Consider the following 16889-nt stretch of genomic DNA (forward strand, 5'->3'; position numbering starts at 1 on the left):
CCCTGGGGTGCCGCGCGCCGCCGCGCCGCACGGGGGCGCCGCGGTGCTGTAGTGGGGGGCTGCGGTGCCGGGGTGCCACCGCACCGCACGGGGGCGCCGCGGTGCTGTAGTGGGGCGCCGCGGTGCCGGGGTGCTGCGCGCCGCCGCGCCGCACGGGGGCGCCGCGGTGCCTCCGCGCCACACGGGGCCGCCGCGGGTCCCCGACGTGTCGCGTCACGTCACGTCAGGAAGATGGCGGCCGTGCGGCGGCGCCGGTAGCAGCCATGGAGGCGGAGGGCGGCCCGCTGGGCCCCGGGGAGCGCTGGGCGCCCGTAGGCGCCGTATCGGCCGCGACGGCGGCGGAGGAGGAGGCGGAGGAGGAAGAGGAGGAGGCGGCGGCGGGCGGGTCGCCGCGGTCAGTTCCGCGGCTGCGGGCGGAGCGGCGGCGGCTTCACGGGGCGCTGCTGGCGCTGGCCTCGCACTTCGCGCAGGTTCAGTTCCGGCTGCGGCAGGTGGCGCGGGCCGGGCCCGCTGAGCAGCAGCGCCTGCTGCGCGACCTCGAGGACTTCGCCTTCCGCGGCTGCCCCGCGCCGCTGCCGCATGGGCTCGGCGGCGCCCCGGTGAGTGGCCCTGCCCGGCCCGGCGTCTTCCCGGGGCCGCGGCGAGCGCGGTTGTGCCCTGGCTGAGTGCGGGCCCTTCCCGCGGCAGCCTCCGTGGCCGTGTCTTTACACTTCGCTCTGGGGCACGTCTGTGTTTCCTCCGTCTTGGCACTCGCACCGGCGCGTTCAGCAGCATGAGGGGCTGCACGGGGCACAGGAGGCACCAGGGCTCTTCCCTGGGGATGAGATGACTGGTGGCTCCTGCGCCTCAGTGTGCGAGCAAACCCTCTGCCGGGAACAGCACACAGCAGTGCGTGCTGGGGAAGGGCATGGGCTGGAGCAAAACCTCCCTATACAGTGATGCTGGGCGCTAGGTTTGGCTGCAGTGGTCAATGTTTGCCCTTGTTTGCCAAAAACTTTGTTTCAGAGTGAGGAAGAGAAGCAGGAGCAAACTGAGGTCCAGAAGGAAAAGCAAAGAGAGTTGATCCTGCAGCTCAAGACGCAGCTGGATGACCTGGAGACGTTTGCTTACCAGGAAGGCAACTATGATTCTCTGCCACAGTCTGTGGTCATGGAAAGGCAGCGGGTAAGGCCCCCTCGTCCCCTACTCCTTTCTCCGCATTCAGGAGCCTCTTACAGACTCTGGGGTGGTCTGGAGCTCATGGGCTGCACAGTGGCCTTGTGCTTCTCACTGCTGTGTTTTGCAGATGATTATAGATGAGTTAATAAAGAAGCTGGACATGGACTTGAATGAAGATATTGCAATGCTCTCTCCAGAGGAGCTGCGACAGCGTGTGGACACTGCCATAGCACAAATTGTTAATCCAGCCAGAGTGAAGGAGCAGCTGGTGGAACAACTCAAGACGCAAATAAGGGATCTTGAAATGTTCATCAACTTCATTCAGGGTCAGTCTGAATTATATTTGGGCAAGCAGATCAAATTGCTTTGTAATTCCCTCATATAGTTATGAGGTGGGAGGCCACAGATGTCAGAAGACATAGGAAGGTCTTTTGGAAGTTCCAGTCTCTAAGATGATGGTGAGGAGAACTTGAGACTGACCCGCAAGATGTAGAGAAGTTTAAGGGAATATTGACATTAACATTGAGGATGTGCAGCCTAGATTTACAGCAATGTGAAATAATAATATGGATTTCTTGTTCCAGATGAAGTTGGGAGCCCTGGTAAGGCAGAAGATGGGCACTGTGACTGTTCAGGCAGAAAAGATGGCAGTGGCTCCTACAAAGCAAATTCACGATCTTCTGGAAATAGAGGTGGGCCCTGCTGGTCTCTGAGCTCTCAGCACGGCTCCCCTGCCTTTCCTTTGCTGTTCAGCTCGCATGAACTGGTGCTTGGTCACCTTCACTTTGCTTTGCTGTCTTCCTGGCTCTTGGTTTCTGCTCTTTCCTGATCCCTCTGGCAGAAGGTCTGTGTCCAATTCCTTTCCCCTACTTGCACAGGATCATTAGTGCTCCCCATCCCTGAATATATGTGGCTCAGAGGGATGGGACTGGTCTTTAGCTGAGTTCAGGAGTAGAAGGACTTTGGAATATCAGCACAAAGTGCAGACAGGTGGAGCAGTTTTGTATTGCACATGCCTTTGGCCTACACTGTTAAGTTCTTTAAAGTAGCCAGTGGTCTCCTTCAGCATAGGCCTTGATTTGACTGCATGTGCCCACTGGAAAAGCTGCCGTGGGATTTCTCCTCTGCTGTGGGATTTGAGACAGACCTGATGGTTGAGAATGGGCTGTGTTTTGTACTTCATTTTCTGGTTGGCCTCAGTGCTGTGAAACTGGAAGCGGTGGCATCAGTTCTACTGCCAGAAACTCCTAAGCAGATGCAGGATCTGGTGGAGAAGGAGCAGACACTTGTATTCCTTTGTGTGTGAAAGGGCAGAGATAAGATTATTCCTTAATCACCTAAATCAGAGTTTTTTTTTTCTTTTCTAACTTAATTAGTGAATCCAGAAGATGCAAGAAAGATGCGAGAAACTGGCCTGCACCTCATGCGTCGCATGCTTGCCGTCCTGCAGATATTTGCTGTGAGTCAGTTCGGTTGCGCTACTGGTCAGATTCCTCGCACACTCTGGCAGAAGGACCAGGCTGACAAGGACTATTCCCCCTTGATCAAGAAACTTGAGCTGTCCGTGGAGCGCGTGAGGCAACTGGCAATGAAACAGCAGCAGGAAGATCACGTTATCAGCTACTCCAGCATGCAGGACATTCCCTTAGGAGGGAGGGATGAGCTGACTCTCGCTGTACGGAAGGAGCTGACCATCGCTCTGCGAGACCTCATGGCTCACGGGCTCTACGCCTCCTCTCAAGGCATGAGCCTGGTGCTGGCGCCCATCGCGTGCTTAATTCCTGCGTTCACCTCATCACCACAGACCATGCACCCCTGGGAACTCTTTGTCAAGTACTACAACGCTAAGAATGGACAGGCCTTCGTGGAATCGCCGGCTCGCAAGCTCTCCCAGTCCTTTGCCTTGCCTGTGACAGGAGGAGTTGCTGTTACCCCCAAACAGAGCCTGTTAACAGCGATTCACACGGTCCTCACCGAGCACGATCCTTTCAAGCGCAGTGCGGACTCTGAACTGAAGGCCCTCGTGTGCATGGCATTAAATGAGCAGCGTTTGGTCTCCTGGGTAAACTTGATCTGCAAATCTGGAGCTCTGGTGCAATCTCACTACCAGCCATGGAGCTACATGGCGAACACGGGCTTTGAGAGTGCGCTCAACATCCTCAGTCGCCTGAGCAACTTGAAGTTCAGCCTCCCAGTTGACCTGGCTGTCCGGCAGCTGAAAAACATCAAAGATGCTTTTTGATGTGTTTTTACTGAGATCATCCACATTCCCTAAGTAGGCAGCTGCTGGGTTCAGGAAGCCTGGCTTTTTTAAAAAAAACATATTTGGCTCTTCGAAATTGGCATTTGCTTTGGGGGTAATCTTACAGTGATGCTGGAAATCTGTGTTTTACAAGGCTGCCCATGCGAAAATGTTGGAGACTGGGGACTGCCCAGCACTTCTCCTTGCCCTATTTCTGCAACACTGAATAGCAAAATTGCTTCACTGATCAGCAGATGTCCCAAAATACTGAATGTGTTGGGTGGTCTGAGGGGGTGCCCAGTAGCACCTGTGCTGTGTCTGGGTGATCCCTTCTTGAACCTGTGATCCAAACAGTGTTGGGACTCCTTGTGGGAGGAGTGAGGCAATCTGGTGGCCGCCCTGGCCACTTGGTGCAAGGGTTTGTTTGGCTTTTCCCCACGCAAATGTAATGAAACAGGAGGCAGGTTGTGCTGACCGCGGTGCCCATGCACCTCCCATGCTGCTGCTCCACGGGTCATTGGGGATGCGATGGCCCTCAGGCTGCCAGGGCCAGACTGAGATTTGGGCTGCTCTGTGTGAGGTCCCTGAGCTCCTTCCCTACCCCGGTGTGAGTGCCTGGGGCCTGCGGCGGGCGTGTTAACAGCTTTGCAAATGTCTGCGCGGGACAAATCTTTTTCCGATTACGTGTCTTAATGTTTGTTCAACGTTGGCCGCTCGCTCCTGCGGCTCTGTGATATTTATGGTGGTTTTGGGATTCTAATTGACGTGCAGCTCTGCTGGTACCTTTGGTCTCCTCTGCCTTCCGTGTGGGGCCAGGCTGGGCGCTGTGAAAGGGGATGGGAGCGGGCGTGAGGGGGGGCTTGTTGGCGGGGTGACAGGACTGGGCGGGTGACGGGAATGGGGTGTATGGGGGGCGGGGTGGTTCGGGAGGTGACAGGACCGGGGTGGACGGAGGGGGAGTGTTGGGGTGATGGGACCGGGGCGGGGGGTGTTGGGAGGGTGACAGGAGCGGGGAGGTGACGGGAACGGGATGGTGGGAGGGTGACAGGAGCGGGGGGGTCACGGGACCGGGGTGGACGGAGGGGGAGTGTTGGGGTGACGGGACCGGGGCGGGAGGGGAGGGGAGCTGGTTCGGGAGGTGACGGGGCCGGTGGGGGGGGGCGGGGGAGGTGCCGCAGCCCGTTGCCAGGTAACGCTCTGCGTAAAAGGGGGGGGGGTAGAGCTTCCGCGCATGCGCTCTTCGCGCTCGGCCGCGGAAATGACGCGCAAACGCGCCGGAAGGCCGCCGGGCCCTTCCTTTTCCTGCGCGGGCGCCATCGGCGGCGGAGCTTCGGTGAGCGGCGGCGGATCCGGCGCCATCGGCGCGGGGGGAGGCGGATCCGGCGCCGTCGGCGCGGAGGAGGAGGAGGAGGGGAGGGCGGATCCGGCGCCGTCGGCGCGGGCGGGTCTGGGCTGCCCCGGACGGGCGCTGAGCGCCGCGCTGTCCCCGCAGACATGGGCAAGTTCATGAAGCCGGGGAAGGTGGTGCTGGTGCTGGCGGGCCGCTACTCGGGCCGCAAGGCCGTGATCGTGAAGGTGAGTGCGGCGGGGGCGGCGGCGGCGCCGCGGGGCGGCGCCGCGGGGCGGCGCGGGGGGACCTCCTTCACCGCCGGCCCCTGCAGAACATCGATGACGGCACCTCGGACCGGCCCTACAGCCACGCACTCGTGGCCGGCATCGACCGCTACCCGCGCAAGGTGACAGCCGCCATGGGCAAGAAGAAGATCGCCAAGCGCTCCAAGATCAAGTCTTTCGTGAAGGTCTACAACTACAACCACCTCATGCCCACGCGGTGAGTGCAGCCGGTCGGGACCCGCACAGGGGCAGCCGCACTCTCCTTCCCCTGTGTCTCTCCTTCCCTTTGCAGCTCTGGCTTCTCTGGGCTGCAGGACACGGGGCTCCAGCTTGTCTGCTCTCCAGAAAGCAGCTCCTTCCTTTATGTGCTGCACTGGGTGCTACCAGCTGCCTCGGGGCTGGTGCATCCCTAGGACGGGGGAGTCTGAAGGGATGTGACTTGTGCTAGGACGTGGGTCTGATGGTCTTGGCTGTGCCAGTTCCCAACCGCACCACTCTTTTCCCAGGTACTCCGTTGACATTCCTCTGGACAAAACAGTTGTCAACAAGGATGTGTTCAGGGACCCTGCATTAAAACGCAAAGCGAGGCGTGAAGCTAAGGTGAAGTTTGAGGAAAGGTGAGTTTTGCGGTTGTCTTTACAGTGTTAGCAGTGCTTGTGCCTCAGATGATGCTTCTGTGCCGCTCCCCTGGGAGCGCCTGTGAGTGGGAGCCGGGGTCCCGTGGGCGCCCCGTGTTGCTTCGCACCCAGAGCTGTTCCCCTGGAGGCCGAGGGCTCGTGGGGCTGCCCTGGGGCCTCAGTCTCCTTGGGAGCTGCCGAGCTCAGCCTGGGGCTGCCCGGAGCTTGGGAGGTCGACGTCCTCCCTTTGCGCTCTGTTCGTAACTGCTGCGCGGGAGGCGGTTGTGCCGCGTCAGGGAGATGCACACGGGGCTCGAAGCCCAGGAGTGCCAGCTCTGTGCAGCTTACCTGGGGTGCTCCTAATAAAATATATCTGAAACTGCAGCCTGTTCCTCAGGGTGGGAACTCCTGCAGTTCAGAGGTGATCCAAGTGCCTCTGGAGGCTGCTGGCAGCTGCCCTTGAGCAGAGGGTAGAGGGGCAGGAGAGGACATCAGTTGGGGTTGGGTAGCGGGAGCGCTGCGATGCGGGGACAGGATGGCCGCCGCTCCGCAGGGTTTGTGCTGCTCCCGCTTGGCCAAGCACAGAGGGTCTCCTGACGCTCCTGCTTCTCTTCCAGATACAAGACCGGCAAGAACAAGTGGTTCTTCCAGAAGCTCCGATTCTAAACTTGTACTTAGGCTGCATCAATAAATGTTTACAAAAAAACATGCTGTTGCTTGTCTGAAAACAAGGCCTTTTCGTTGGTGATACTTTCTGGCTTCACGTTTCCGTCACAAGTTAGTTTCAGCCTATGAACATTTAAAAGGATGTCACGGAGCAGTGTAGAACCTGACACGGGTGAAAGGTGTCGCTGTCCTGCACTTCGGCTCCTTTGCAGCGGGTTAAGGGACGCTGCTCTGCCCCGCTCCTCCCGCTGCTGAAGCCGGGCGCGGGGGGGGCGTTTTCCTGCTTTTTAGAACTTCCCGGGACTCGGAGGGCGGGGGAGGGGACAAGAGCGGCGGCGGCAGCTGCGGGCTGAATTCCCGGCACCGCTCCCGGGAGCGGGGGCCGGGAGGGCTCCGGCGCGTTGCGGTGACGGCCCCGCGGGAGCCGCGCTCGGGAGCGGGGTCAGCGCGGCGGGGGCCGGGGCGGCACCGGGCGGGGCTCGGGGCCCCGGCCGGGGCGGAGCCGCGGGGGAAGCGAAAGCGAAACGGGCCGGAGGGGCCGCGGCGGGTGCGGGAGGCAGCGGGAGCCCCGGAGACCCCCCCGAGCAGCGGAGCCCGTCCGAGGCGCCCGCCGGGGAGCGCGGGGATGGACCTGGAGATGGAGCTGGACGAGGTAGCGGCAGCGCCGCGGGGGGACGGGGGCGCTGGGCACCGCGCAGACCCTGACCCTTCCGGGCCCCCAGGACCTCTTCATCTACGCGGGTGTGCAGAGCAGCCCCGTGGAGCTGACCCCGGAGCAAGTCTGGAGAGAGATCCAGCGCTACAAGGTGCACGCGGCCGCAACGCGCCCCATGGCAAACGCCACAACAAGCCCCAGTCTGAGCCCTGTGATGAGCCCTGAGATGAGCCCCACGACAAACCCCACTCCGAACCCCATTACGAGCTCCTTGCCCCAGGCTCCACTCCAAGCCCCATGACAAACCCTGCGCCAAGACCTGTGCCAAACCCACTATGAGCCCCGCGACAACCCACCCGAGCCCCGTGACAAACCCTGCACCAAGACCTGTGCCAAACCCACTACGAGCCCCGCGACAATCCGCCCCCCGCCCCGAGCCCCGTGACAAACCCTGCACCAAGGCCCATGACCAACCCCACTGCGAGCCTCACGATGAGCCCCTGCGCCAAGCCCTGTGCCAGACCCCACACCTCACCAAGCCTGTGCCACCTCCACCCTCTCCAGCCCCACGTTGTCCCCAACCCCATGGCCCCCTCATCCTGATGCCTGGCTCCATGGCCGGAGCACTGTGCGATGGGCAGGACGCGACCGCTTGTCTCTGACCATCTTGCTCAGGAGCTTTGTGTTGCCCTGGAGCACGACTGCGCGGAGCTGCAAGCAGCCAAGGAAGACACAGAGCAGAAGGCACTGGAGCTGTGGAAAGAGAGAGAACGACTGCGCATGCATCCCGAGAGACAAATATGTCTGAACAGGGAGCATGCGGCCTCCCACCAGGTCAGTAGTTGGAGGAGTTGTCCAGGGTTGGGAACGTGGCAGGGAATGGCCTGGGTTGGCACTCGCCTCTGCTTGAAGGCAGCTTTGCTCTGGGCACATGGAGGTCTCGCGCACCTCCCCAAGATGCTGATGCTGAGCGCGCAACGGTCCCGCGTTGCACGGGTGGGTGGAGTGCTCGGGAGCGAGGGGCTGGCAGCCGTCACAGCAGGACAGTGCGTGCATGGGGGATGTGTCAAAGTCCTGCTGACAGGTCCCTTGGTGCCTGCTGGTTGTGCCTTCCAGGAAAGCATTTATTCAGCGAAGGAGGAGAGGAGCAGGCTGATGCAGGAGAAGGAGCTTTTGAAAAAGAAACTGCAAGAAATGCAGCAGAGGGGCCCCGCAGAGGATCTGGCAGTGGTATCTTGGGCATGGGGGGACAACCTGGTTTGTGTCTGCTCTCCTGGGGGGTCAGCTGAGCTGCTGACCATGGCGGGTGTGGGGATGACCAGCCCGGCTTCTACGAGTTGGTGGGACCAAAGTGCCAGCGGCTTTGGGGCACGGGCAAGGCCCTGGAGAGCCCCTGCTGGGGGCCCCCAGCTGCCTCTCCTGAGCCCCGCGCTGGCTCCCTGCCCGGCAGGGACAGGCCTGTGCAGAGCAGGTCACCTCTGCCCCTGTCCTAACTGCAGCCCGCCCTGCCGGAGAGATCCATGGTGTTCAGGGGCCAGGTGACAGACGTGGCGGACACGGGCATGCTGACGCTCACACCACGGGTCCACTACCCACTGCCAGGGGGCTCAGCCCTTATCACCTTTGAGCAGTCGGAAGGTAGGAGCCGAGGAGCTGCCCTGCATCTCCTAGGGGTGCAGGCGGCCCCTGGGCGCACGGCACAGCCCCGCATCCTGACCCACTGCTCACGGAGCCTGGCACTGCCGGCTTCTCCGGCTTGCAGTGGCCCAGAGGATTGTGGCAATGAAGGAACATGTGGTGGAGCTGAGCCACAGTGAGGAGCCAGACCGGTGCCGCATGCGCGTGCGGGCAGAGCCTGTGGAGTTGCTACTGCCGTCTGCCTTGGAGGTAGGGCCCTCGCAGCCCGGCCCCGGGGCCACACCGGCACTGCTGCCGCGTGCCCACCACCCTGTGCCCCACAGCTCAGCCTGAGCCGGAGCTGCCGGCAGGTCCTGCTGTCTGGCCTGTCCGGCCTGTCCAGCCTGGGCATCCCTGAGGACACGCTGCTGGACAAGCTGGAGCTCTTCTTCAGCAAGGCCAAGAACGGGGGTGGTGAGGTGGAGAGCTTGGAGTTCCTGTGCAGTGACCAGGTGGTGCTGAGCTTTGCTCAGGATGGAGGTGCGTGGGGAGCTGGGGCTGCGGCTGGCACGGGCAGTGCCAGGGGCTCAGGGCTCTCCTTGCCTCCTGCAGTGGCTGAGAAACTGGTAGCCAGGGGCCTCATACAGTTCCCCATCAAGAAAACCGAGTGCGAGATCAAAATATCACCCTATGTGAGTGGAGATGTCACCAGCCTGAAGGTGAGGATGTGAGCCCTGGGCACGGCAGCGAGCCCACAGGGGCTCCCGTGATCCTGCCCATCCCGGCTCGTTGCCAAACCTCCCTGAAATTGCCCCAGAAAAGGATGGTTCCCTGCGCAATGCCATGCATATTGCGAGGCATCATGCGACTCCCCTGCCCCACAGCTCCGGCCATCCCGCTGCGCCCGGACCGTGCTGCTGCGGGGAATCCCGGACGTGCTGGACACGGAGCTCATGCGGGACACCCTGGAGATCCACTTCCAGAGGAGCAGCCGCGGTGGGGGCGAGGTGGATGCCCTCGGCTACGTCCCCGAGGGGCAGTGGGCTGTGGCCATCTTCGAGGAGGACGTGGAGTAGCCCTCGCCTGTGCCGCTGGGTGGGTCATGGCCCTCCGGCTCCATGTGGGAATAAAGCTCTTCTGGGCAGCTCTGTGTTGTTGCTCTGTGGGACGGGCCGGCTGGGCTGGGCTGGGCTGTGGAGTGCAGGTGGGATATGGGAGCAGGCCGGGGCTGTGGGACGGGGATGGGATGTAGAGTTTGGATGAGATGTGGGGTTGGGATGGGACCTCAGGACAGGATGGGAGGACAGGACAGTGGGGAGAGGATGTGGGGCCAGGATGAGGCCGCGGGGCCGGCATGGGGACAGCCCGAGCGTGGGCAGGGGCTGCGGGAGCTGCGGGCTCTGGGCACCGCGCGGGGCCGGCCGGGCTGCCTCGCCCCGAGGCCCCCGCCCGCCCTGGCCCCGCGCCCCCTGCGGGGCCGCCGGGCCGAGCCGGGCCGGGCCGGGCCGCAGGGGGCGGTGCCGGCGGGGCGGGCGGCGCCCGTTTCGCTTTCGTTTCCGCGGGGGGCAGCGGGGCCGACGACAGAGGAGCGGGGCCGGGGCCGAGCCGGGCAGAGGGGAGCCCCCGTGGCGGGCGGTGTCCCCGCTCCCCGCAGCATGGCGGGCCGCACCGTGCGCGTGGGCGGCCTCCCCGCCGAGCTGCCGCCCGAGCGCGTGGCCGACAAGCTGACCATCCACTTCCTGCGCGCCCGCCACGGCGGCGGCGAGATCGCCGAGGTGCGGGTGCTGCCCGGCGCCCCGGCCCGCGCCCTCGTCACCTTCGAGGAGCCGGCAGGTGAGGCGGGCTGGGCCGGGCGGGCTGGGCCGCGGCGCCGCGTAACAGCCCGACCCGGTCCCGCTCACGCCACTCATCCCGCACAGTGGCCCGACGGGTGCTGGCGGCCCCACAGCACGTGCTCTGCGTTGGAGGGCAGCGCTACCCGCTGGAGGTGACCGCGCACGACCCCGAGCTCAGCCCAGACCAGGTAGCCACGCCAAGCCAGCGCGATGTCTCTTCTCTTCTTTGCTTCGTGCCAACAACGCGGGGATGCGCAGCAGGCGCTGCCCTTGGCTCTCTGCGCTTTGCGCCTGTCAGAGAAACCAGGCCAGCGGGGAGAGCCTCTCCCTGGACGTCTGGTGGACCCTGGGGGATCGGGCTAATGCCTCGGCCGTGTCACTAGCCGGACAGGCAATGCCTCTGTGTCCTCTCCCTCTGTCATGGGTTATGTTAGGAGATTCGCTGACGCCTGGGAGGCACTGCGAGTTCTCGTGTCTTCCTCCACTCTGGGTGGGCAGGAGCCGTGTCTCGTGCCCACAGGTCTGCATGCTGAGTGCTCAAGTGCAGCTGTCAGCCAGCCCGGCCTTTGAGACCTTCCCCAGGTCTGTGGGGCCTGGTTGCTTGAAGGATGCGGAGAGCAAGAAGGATGTCAGATGCAGGAGGGGTTGCGTTTGAGCCAGAGTAGGGGATTTCTTGGTTTGGGGCTGTTTGCACAGCTTGGAGCATGTGCCAGTGGGCTGCATCTCTGTGAGGTCTGGGTAGAAGGTCCAAAAGCTGCTTCAGCTGCCTGGAGCTTTCCATCCTGCCTGTGTTGTGCTTCCACCTAATCTGAAAAGCCGGATGCTAGGAGATGGAGGTGGACAGTCGTGTTGTCTCCTCTATCGTAATAATGCTTGGACTGTGGCAAGTGCCAGGTGCGTTTACCCCTCCTGCTCCTTGGAGGGGCGTTGTTGGTCCTTGCTTTCTCACCCCCTTGCCCTCTTTCTGCAGATCTTCATACATGTTCACATGGTAGTTGACTGTGGGAAGTTTCCTGATGGCAAAACCCTTCTGAGGAACTTGCATAAAGGCTACAGCAATGTGCAGATCAACTTTGACTCCCAGGACGGACACTGCATAGTCAAGGGACCATTCACTGAGCTGCAGGCCTTCAGCAGAGATCTGCTGTGCAGGCTGAACATCAAGAGCCAAGTGCCTGGAGAGATTCTCCAGTCAGAATGCAGCCATGTGGCCCAAGGCACCAGGACCCATGATCACCAGCAAGTGCCTGTCTCTGTTGAATCAGCACCAAAGACAACGAAACTGCCACATGGGGACCAGGTGTGTGAAGAGGCAGCTGAGGCCCCACCATATCGGGGTCCAGTGGATGGGGAAGCCATGGAGGGGCTGGAGGACTTTTCCCTAGTGATGGACTCAGATATTTACTTGTACATGCAGAGGTTCTGTGCTCATGAGTACCATCGTGTGCTGCGCCAGCATCATGTGGACGTGGTGGACATTAGCAGTGATGGCATTGTCATACTGTACCTCCAAGTGTCTGCAGGTGCGTCTGGGGACAGGGATGCCTTGGGACAGGCCCGTCTGGCCCTGCAGGAGCTCTACCAGCAGTTGGAAGTGAGCTTGCGCAAGGAGAAGATCGACAAAAGAGGCCTGGATTTGGACAAGCAGACACAGAAGGCTCTGTCACATGAGCTGCAAAAACGGTATCCCCACCTGCTCTGCCATGAAGATGAGAGGCAGCTTTATCTTATTGGAAACCTGGTTGATGTTTCCCAGGCCAAGCAGTATTTTCAGGCTTTCAGCACCAGAAGAAGGCTTGCACACAGACTCAGCAAGCTCAGGAGCTCCCTGCCCTCGCACCCGGCAGCTGCTCACACCACAGAGGCTGCACCGCGCAAGCCCAAAAGCCCCATGGACACCTCTCTCTCAAGACTGAGCCCAGGAAAGTTGGAGCTGCAAGGAGAGCCCAAGCTGGCTACCAGCTGCAGTGCTCCCAAGGTTGACAGGTCTCCAGCCAGTGCAGGGCATTTGCTGGATCAGGACTCTCCACGAGTGGGACAAGCCCTGCTTTCTGGAAAGCACTTAACAGGGACAGACACCCTCAGTCCAAGTGACCCAACAGCGCTGAGGCAGCAGGAGCAGCCTTGTGTCACCACAGCAGATGTGGTCTCGGGGCCAGAAGCAGGGTCGCAGCAGAAGGAGCCCAGAGAACAGGACCGGGTGAAAAGAGCTGCTGTTCTTGCAAGACCTAAGACCCCATCTCCTTTTGGGGGCAAAGAAAACAGCACTTCGCTGCATTCTACTAACTCTGAAGGCTCAAGTCCCATCAGTCACCAACGTCTCAATAGCAAGTCTGATGCCTTTCAGTCTCTGGATCTCTTCGGCAATGCAAGGACCTCTTCCACTTTGGACTCTAAACCCTCTGAAGCTAAGGCCTCACTGCAACGCTCCAGCAGCTTCTCTCTGCCAAAGTCAAAGGAAAGCAACAATACTCGAGACACTGTCAGGGCCACCAGTGGAGGCAGTGGAGTGAGTGAAGAAATGAGCCTGGACGCTCTGCAGTGGTCTTACCTGAAAGCCGCTTACTGCTCTGCTGTTGATGAACTGTGCAGGGATGGTGTGCAGATCTCAGAGCATCCTGCTGGGGACTGCACTGTGCTGACATTGCAGGCAGAGGACAGGAACAAGGTTTGCAAGGCCAAATGGAAAGTGGAAACTCTTGTGCAAAAGTGTCCTAACCTCATATATCAGAGCATGAGTTACTCAGAGCTTGATGTCGATGGGCCAGATGACAATGTCCTGAGTGAACTGTGCAGCCTCTTGCAAGGAGGTTCCACCAAGGTTGGACTAAGCAAGGACAAGTACAAGCTGTATCTTGCCTGCCCCAAGGAGATGCTGTCAGGAGTGACTGAGGCCTTCCAGGTGTTTTCTTCCAGGAGACTGAATACCCTGAAGGCTTCCCCTGTGTCTCCAGGACCAGTGAGAGCTCTTAGCACAGAGCCACCAAGGTTCAGCCGACCAGGCAGTAGCCAGGATGCCATGCTGGGTGCAGCCCTTTCCGAAAACCTGGAGTCCCTACAGATGTGCCTGCAGCACCTGGACATTAATGATAAAGCAACTGACTCAGCTGAGCTCAGGGCTTTCCAGCTGCAAGGTGCTGAGGAAATGAGAGCTCCCAGTCCTTGGCAATTCCAGCAAGCATGGGGACAGGAGGAGGTCAGTGACCCTGCAGCTCCCGAGGCAGTGCAGGGAGGAAGCAGCTTCCTCAGCCCTGCTGGAGTGGATAACCAAAGCCCTGCTGGCCTGAAGGAGTCCCAAGAACAGCTGAAGACAAAGCTGTCTACAGGGGAGCCTGACACTGCATGGCTAAAGCAGGTTTTTCCAGACAGATTCCAGGTTGCAAGACACAAGAGCACAGGAGGCCGCAAGGATGAGATGGGGCATCTGCGGTCACCGAGTCCTGCAGCAGACGGTGCTCCTCACTCTTTGCCCACCTGGCTATACGGGACTGCCACCCCCGAGCCACCCCAGGCTACAGCAGAGTCGCCTGCAGCAGAGCCCCGCGGCCAGGAAAGGGCCCTGATCCCAGCTGGCAGGACGAAAGTGGAGAAGGAGCTTGCCCTCTCATCACCGCAGACCCAAAGTCCCAGCCTTGCACGGGAAAGCTGCAAGGCCTCACTGAGTCAGTGTGATGCCTGCCAGGCCTTGTGCGTGACATGCCAGGCACCCTGTGGCCATGCCTTGTGCAGGACGTGTTTTGCAGCAGACAGCACCCAGCCAGCTTGCTGCCGCTCTGCCTCTGCTGCCCCAGGTCGCAAGCTCTCGGGGACATTCAGGGTCTCCTCCCTGGCGCAGAGCCTGCCTGGCTACTATCGAGATCCGACTCTTCAGGTTATCTACAGCATCCCTGATGGCATGCAAGTGGTAGGTACCCGGGCTCAGGGGTCTTTCCTGGCCTGCTGCAGGTGCTGTGGAGGTTCTGGGAGGGTGACCCAGGGTGGAGGGCAGCTGTAGCTCCACCAGATTCAACGGGGTGGAGGGATTGCCTTGTGGAAGGCATGATTCCTACGCAGGGCTTGGGAGCAGCTTGCTGCTTTTGAAGAGCTTTCATTTGAGGAAGTATCAACCCCTAGGGCCACAAATTTCTGTATCTTTTCATGCTGAACAGGGTCTCAGAAGACAGATCTAAGGGTCCACACTTAGGTGGTTGTTTAAAATATTTTCTTCTCATTACAAGGTTGGTGACCCCTGCCCAGGACACCCTTACAAAGGGGGAAATTTCCATGCCTACCTACCTGACAACAGGAATGGGCAGAAGACAGCCATGCTGCTGAAGAAAGCCTTTGAGCAGGGGCTAACATTCCAGATCAAGCTTTTTGACGGAGAGGGAAGAGTGACGTGGGGCCATATTCCGCACAAAACCTCACTGTACGGAGGCAAGGCCAGGTATGGGTCAGCCAAATCAAAGCCTTCAGGTATTTCTCAGCAATAACATGCACCTCAGCTAAACAAATCCCGGCGCTCTTCCAGGCTCCCCCACGTGCAGAGTTGGTGCTCCCCTTTGCTTCACCTCGCAGGGCAGCTGCAGTGTGGCAGATCAGCACTCCAGCTGAAGTCCTTACCTGTGCCATGCTCCTAAGGCTCCCAGGGAGCAGGAATTCTGGGCCCTGTTCAGTTGCAGCTCCTTTTCCTGGCTGCCCCCATGCCCCCGTGGCCGTGCAAACAGCAACAACCGGCTGCTACTTGTAGCTACAGGGAACAGGATTGCCATTCTCTCCCCTGTTACAAGGACAGGGCAGAAGTGAACTGTTGTGTCCCCCCTGCCAGTGGTTTTACAGTATTTACACCACTTTCCTCTCTGTCCCGACAGGAACGGCTATCCAGATGCTCAGTATCTCCACGAGGTTTGCACAGTCCTGAAGAAATTGGGCATTGCGTAAGATTTCCCGTTTGAGCAGCCGCATCCTCTTCCTTCCTAACTACCATAACTGCAGCTCAAAGCTGACAGCTCAGCTGCAGTTCCAGAGTTCCTTGTAACCCTAGAGGTAGCCAAAAAACAGTACATGGGTGACAGCAGTTCCCCCAGATCCTCCAAGCCCCAGCTTGAATCTGAGGTCCGCTGAAATTCAAGCTCCTACTGAATGCATGTCTTCACCAACCAGTTAAGCAGGAGCCAGTTTCAGCATCAGATCCAGGCTGAGCCTCACGTGCCTTTTGACAGGGAGCCAGTAACTCCGAGGCAGCCAGGAGCCTCCTTGCAATCCGGCCTCCTCTTCTTCTTCCCCTCTGGCTCCTACAGGCAGTTCCAGACCAGCCACTTCCAGAGCCTGTGGCAAAGCTGAACTGTCATTAACTTCAGCTGCTAACTTAGACATTTCATTCCTCAAGCAGACAGCCCCAGGCTACAGCCCTGCCCCAGCACCTGCTCTAGGAACAGTAAGAAACCCTATGTTCTCCTGGAGGGAACATTAACAGGTTTCTGCTTCTAGGACAGCTGTCTCCCCCCCACCGAGAATATACAGGCAAGGACTGTCTCGCCCTGAAAAAATTCAAATAAACAAGTTTTATTCCCCCATTTTCAGTAGTATTTACTCATCACTTGTCTTACAGTCATCCAAGGCACATATCTCAATCTAGCCAGGCTACAGAAGCACCCAGACACAGATTAAAGTGCAGAGGGCAGCAATGGGCTTTGCAGACAAAAACTGCTAAGAGCTGCCCTCCAGAAGTGTATGCTACAAGATGGATGCAACACTCAAGGCCACGATTAATATTTGTCCTTGGGAGCGGAGGAGTCGTCTCACTCCAGGAAAGCTGTTAAAAATCGATAAGGGGAACACCTGCCCCCAGAAGCAGTAGAAAGACCATAGAGGCCAAGCTAGGGACAGAGGCTTTCCTCTGGTAGGAGATGGAGCGGCGTGCCACTGAGGGTTTTGTTTGTTATGCTTTTAATTAACATTTGAAACACATAAGACATATGGTAACATCAGACAGCTTTACATTATAGTCACGTAAACAGCATTGGCATATTTGCTTCCTGTCCAACTTGGTTACACGCACAAAGCGGAATAATATTTTTTAAACAAAGGTTTTCAAAGTGTCTGTAAGGATGAGGCTCACTCATCACAGATCTGCAAATCAGCTCGACTCAGATGGTACAGACCAAGACCATATGTTGTAGGAGGCTCAGAGTCTCATGCATTTCACATCACACTCACATGCTACTTGCCATTGCATTACTTACTACTTGCCACTCACACTTTGCCACCACCAAGGCTTAGAACACCAGATACTTCATTTGGCAACAACAGTGGTTTTATACCTATGATAGCAGCTGTAAGTGGGCTAGGATGCTGCACTGATTAAAGCCTGGTGCCCACAACAGTTTTTACTTGTCCCTGGTCACTCGATTCTCATATAACACAGGTGTTCTGAGATGAAATGTACAGCTAAACTCCTGCCCCCGCTCTCCCTGTATTTTCAGTCTTCACTAATGCTACAGATT

At 59.3% G+C, this 16889-nt stretch overlaps 4 protein-coding genes across 4 annotated transcripts; all 4 read left to right on the forward strand.

Annotated features, from left to right (window-relative positions):
• Nucleotides 1-263: 263 nt before the first annotated feature.
• Nucleotides 264-3673, forward strand: RUNDC1 (RUN domain containing 1). The gene is made up of 5 exons (XM_088537143.1): nt 264-599; nt 1006-1164; nt 1286-1484; nt 1743-1850; nt 2535-3673. The coding sequence occupies exons 1-5, from the start codon at nt 264-266 to the stop codon at nt 3398-3400; spliced, it is 1668 nt and encodes a 555-aa protein (XP_088393269.1). The 3' UTR covers nt 3401-3673.
• A 1024-nt stretch (nt 3674-4697) lies between these two features.
• Nucleotides 4698-6337, forward strand: RPL27 (ribosomal protein L27). Its single transcript, XM_088537228.1, has 5 exons — nt 4698-4733; nt 4893-4975; nt 5062-5231; nt 5521-5631; nt 6249-6337. The coding sequence occupies exons 2-5, from the start codon at nt 4895-4897 to the stop codon at nt 6295-6297; spliced, it is 411 nt and encodes a 136-aa protein (XP_088393354.1). The 5' UTR covers nt 4698-4733; nt 4893-4894; the 3' UTR covers nt 6298-6337.
• A 585-nt stretch (nt 6338-6922) lies between these two features.
• Nucleotides 6923-9717, forward strand: IFI35 (interferon induced protein 35). Its single transcript, XM_088537192.1, has 9 exons — nt 6923-6949; nt 7020-7103; nt 7628-7786; nt 8069-8209; nt 8452-8590; nt 8715-8839; nt 8914-9109; nt 9182-9288; nt 9454-9717. The coding sequence occupies exons 1-9, from the start codon at nt 6923-6925 to the stop codon at nt 9643-9645; spliced, it is 1170 nt and encodes a 389-aa protein (XP_088393318.1). The 3' UTR covers nt 9646-9717.
• A 507-nt stretch (nt 9718-10224) lies between these two features.
• Nucleotides 10225-15742, forward strand: LOC104573011 (uncharacterized). The gene is made up of 5 exons (XM_088537147.1): nt 10225-10402; nt 10489-10592; nt 11375-14308; nt 14622-14830; nt 15255-15742. Exons 1-5 carry the CDS (start codon nt 10225-10227, stop codon nt 15322-15324), a joined length of 3495 nt encoding a protein of 1164 aa, XP_088393273.1. The 3' UTR covers nt 15325-15742.
• Nucleotides 15743-16889: the final 1147 nt, after the last annotated feature.

The sequence above is a fragment of the Tinamus guttatus genome, unplaced genomic scaffold (assembly GCF_059628265.1).
Source record: "Tinamus guttatus ecotype Peru unplaced genomic scaffold, ASM5962826v1 Tinamus_guttatus_pri_ptg000732l, whole genome shotgun sequence".
NCBI lineage: Eukaryota > Metazoa > Chordata > Aves > Tinamiformes > Tinamidae > Tinamus > Tinamus guttatus.

Coding starts and splice junctions, on each gene's coding strand:
- LOC104573011 (XM_088537147.1), top strand. CDS start 10,225: ATGGCGGGCCGCACCGTGCGCGTGGGCGGCCTCCCCGCCGAGCTGCCG. Junction 10,403..10,488: donor CACCTTCGAGGAGCCGGCAG/GTGAGGCGGGCT, acceptor CATCCCGCACAG/TGGCCCGACGGGTGCTGGCG. Junction 14,831..15,254: donor CTGTACGGAGGCAAGGCCAG/GTATGGGTCAGC, acceptor CTGTCCCGACAG/GAACGGCTATCCAGATGCTC.
- RPL27 (XM_088537228.1), top strand. CDS start 4,895: ATGGGCAAGTTCATGAAGCCGGGGAAGGTGGTGCTGGTGCTGGCGGGC. Junction 4,976..5,061: donor GCAAGGCCGTGATCGTGAAG/GTGAGTGCGGCG, acceptor CGGCCCCTGCAG/AACATCGATGACGGCACCTC. Junction 5,232..5,520: donor AACCACCTCATGCCCACGCG/GTGAGTGCAGCC, acceptor CTCTTTTCCCAG/GTACTCCGTTGACATTCCTC.
- RUNDC1 (XM_088537143.1), top strand. CDS start 264: ATGGAGGCGGAGGGCGGCCCGCTGGGCCCCGGGGAGCGCTGGGCGCCC. Junction 600..1,005: donor ATGGGCTCGGCGGCGCCCCG/GTGAGTGGCCCT, acceptor ACTTTGTTTCAG/AGTGAGGAAGAGAAGCAGGA. Junction 1,851..2,534: donor ACGATCTTCTGGAAATAGAG/GTGGGCCCTGCT, acceptor TAACTTAATTAG/TGAATCCAGAAGATGCAAGA.
- IFI35 (XM_088537192.1), top strand. CDS start 6,923: ATGGACCTGGAGATGGAGCTGGACGAG. Junction 8,591..8,714: donor CACCTTTGAGCAGTCGGAAG/GTAGGAGCCGAG, acceptor TCCGGCTTGCAG/TGGCCCAGAGGATTGTGGCA. Junction 9,289..9,453: donor GAGATGTCACCAGCCTGAAG/GTGAGGATGTGA, acceptor CCTGCCCCACAG/CTCCGGCCATCCCGCTGCGC.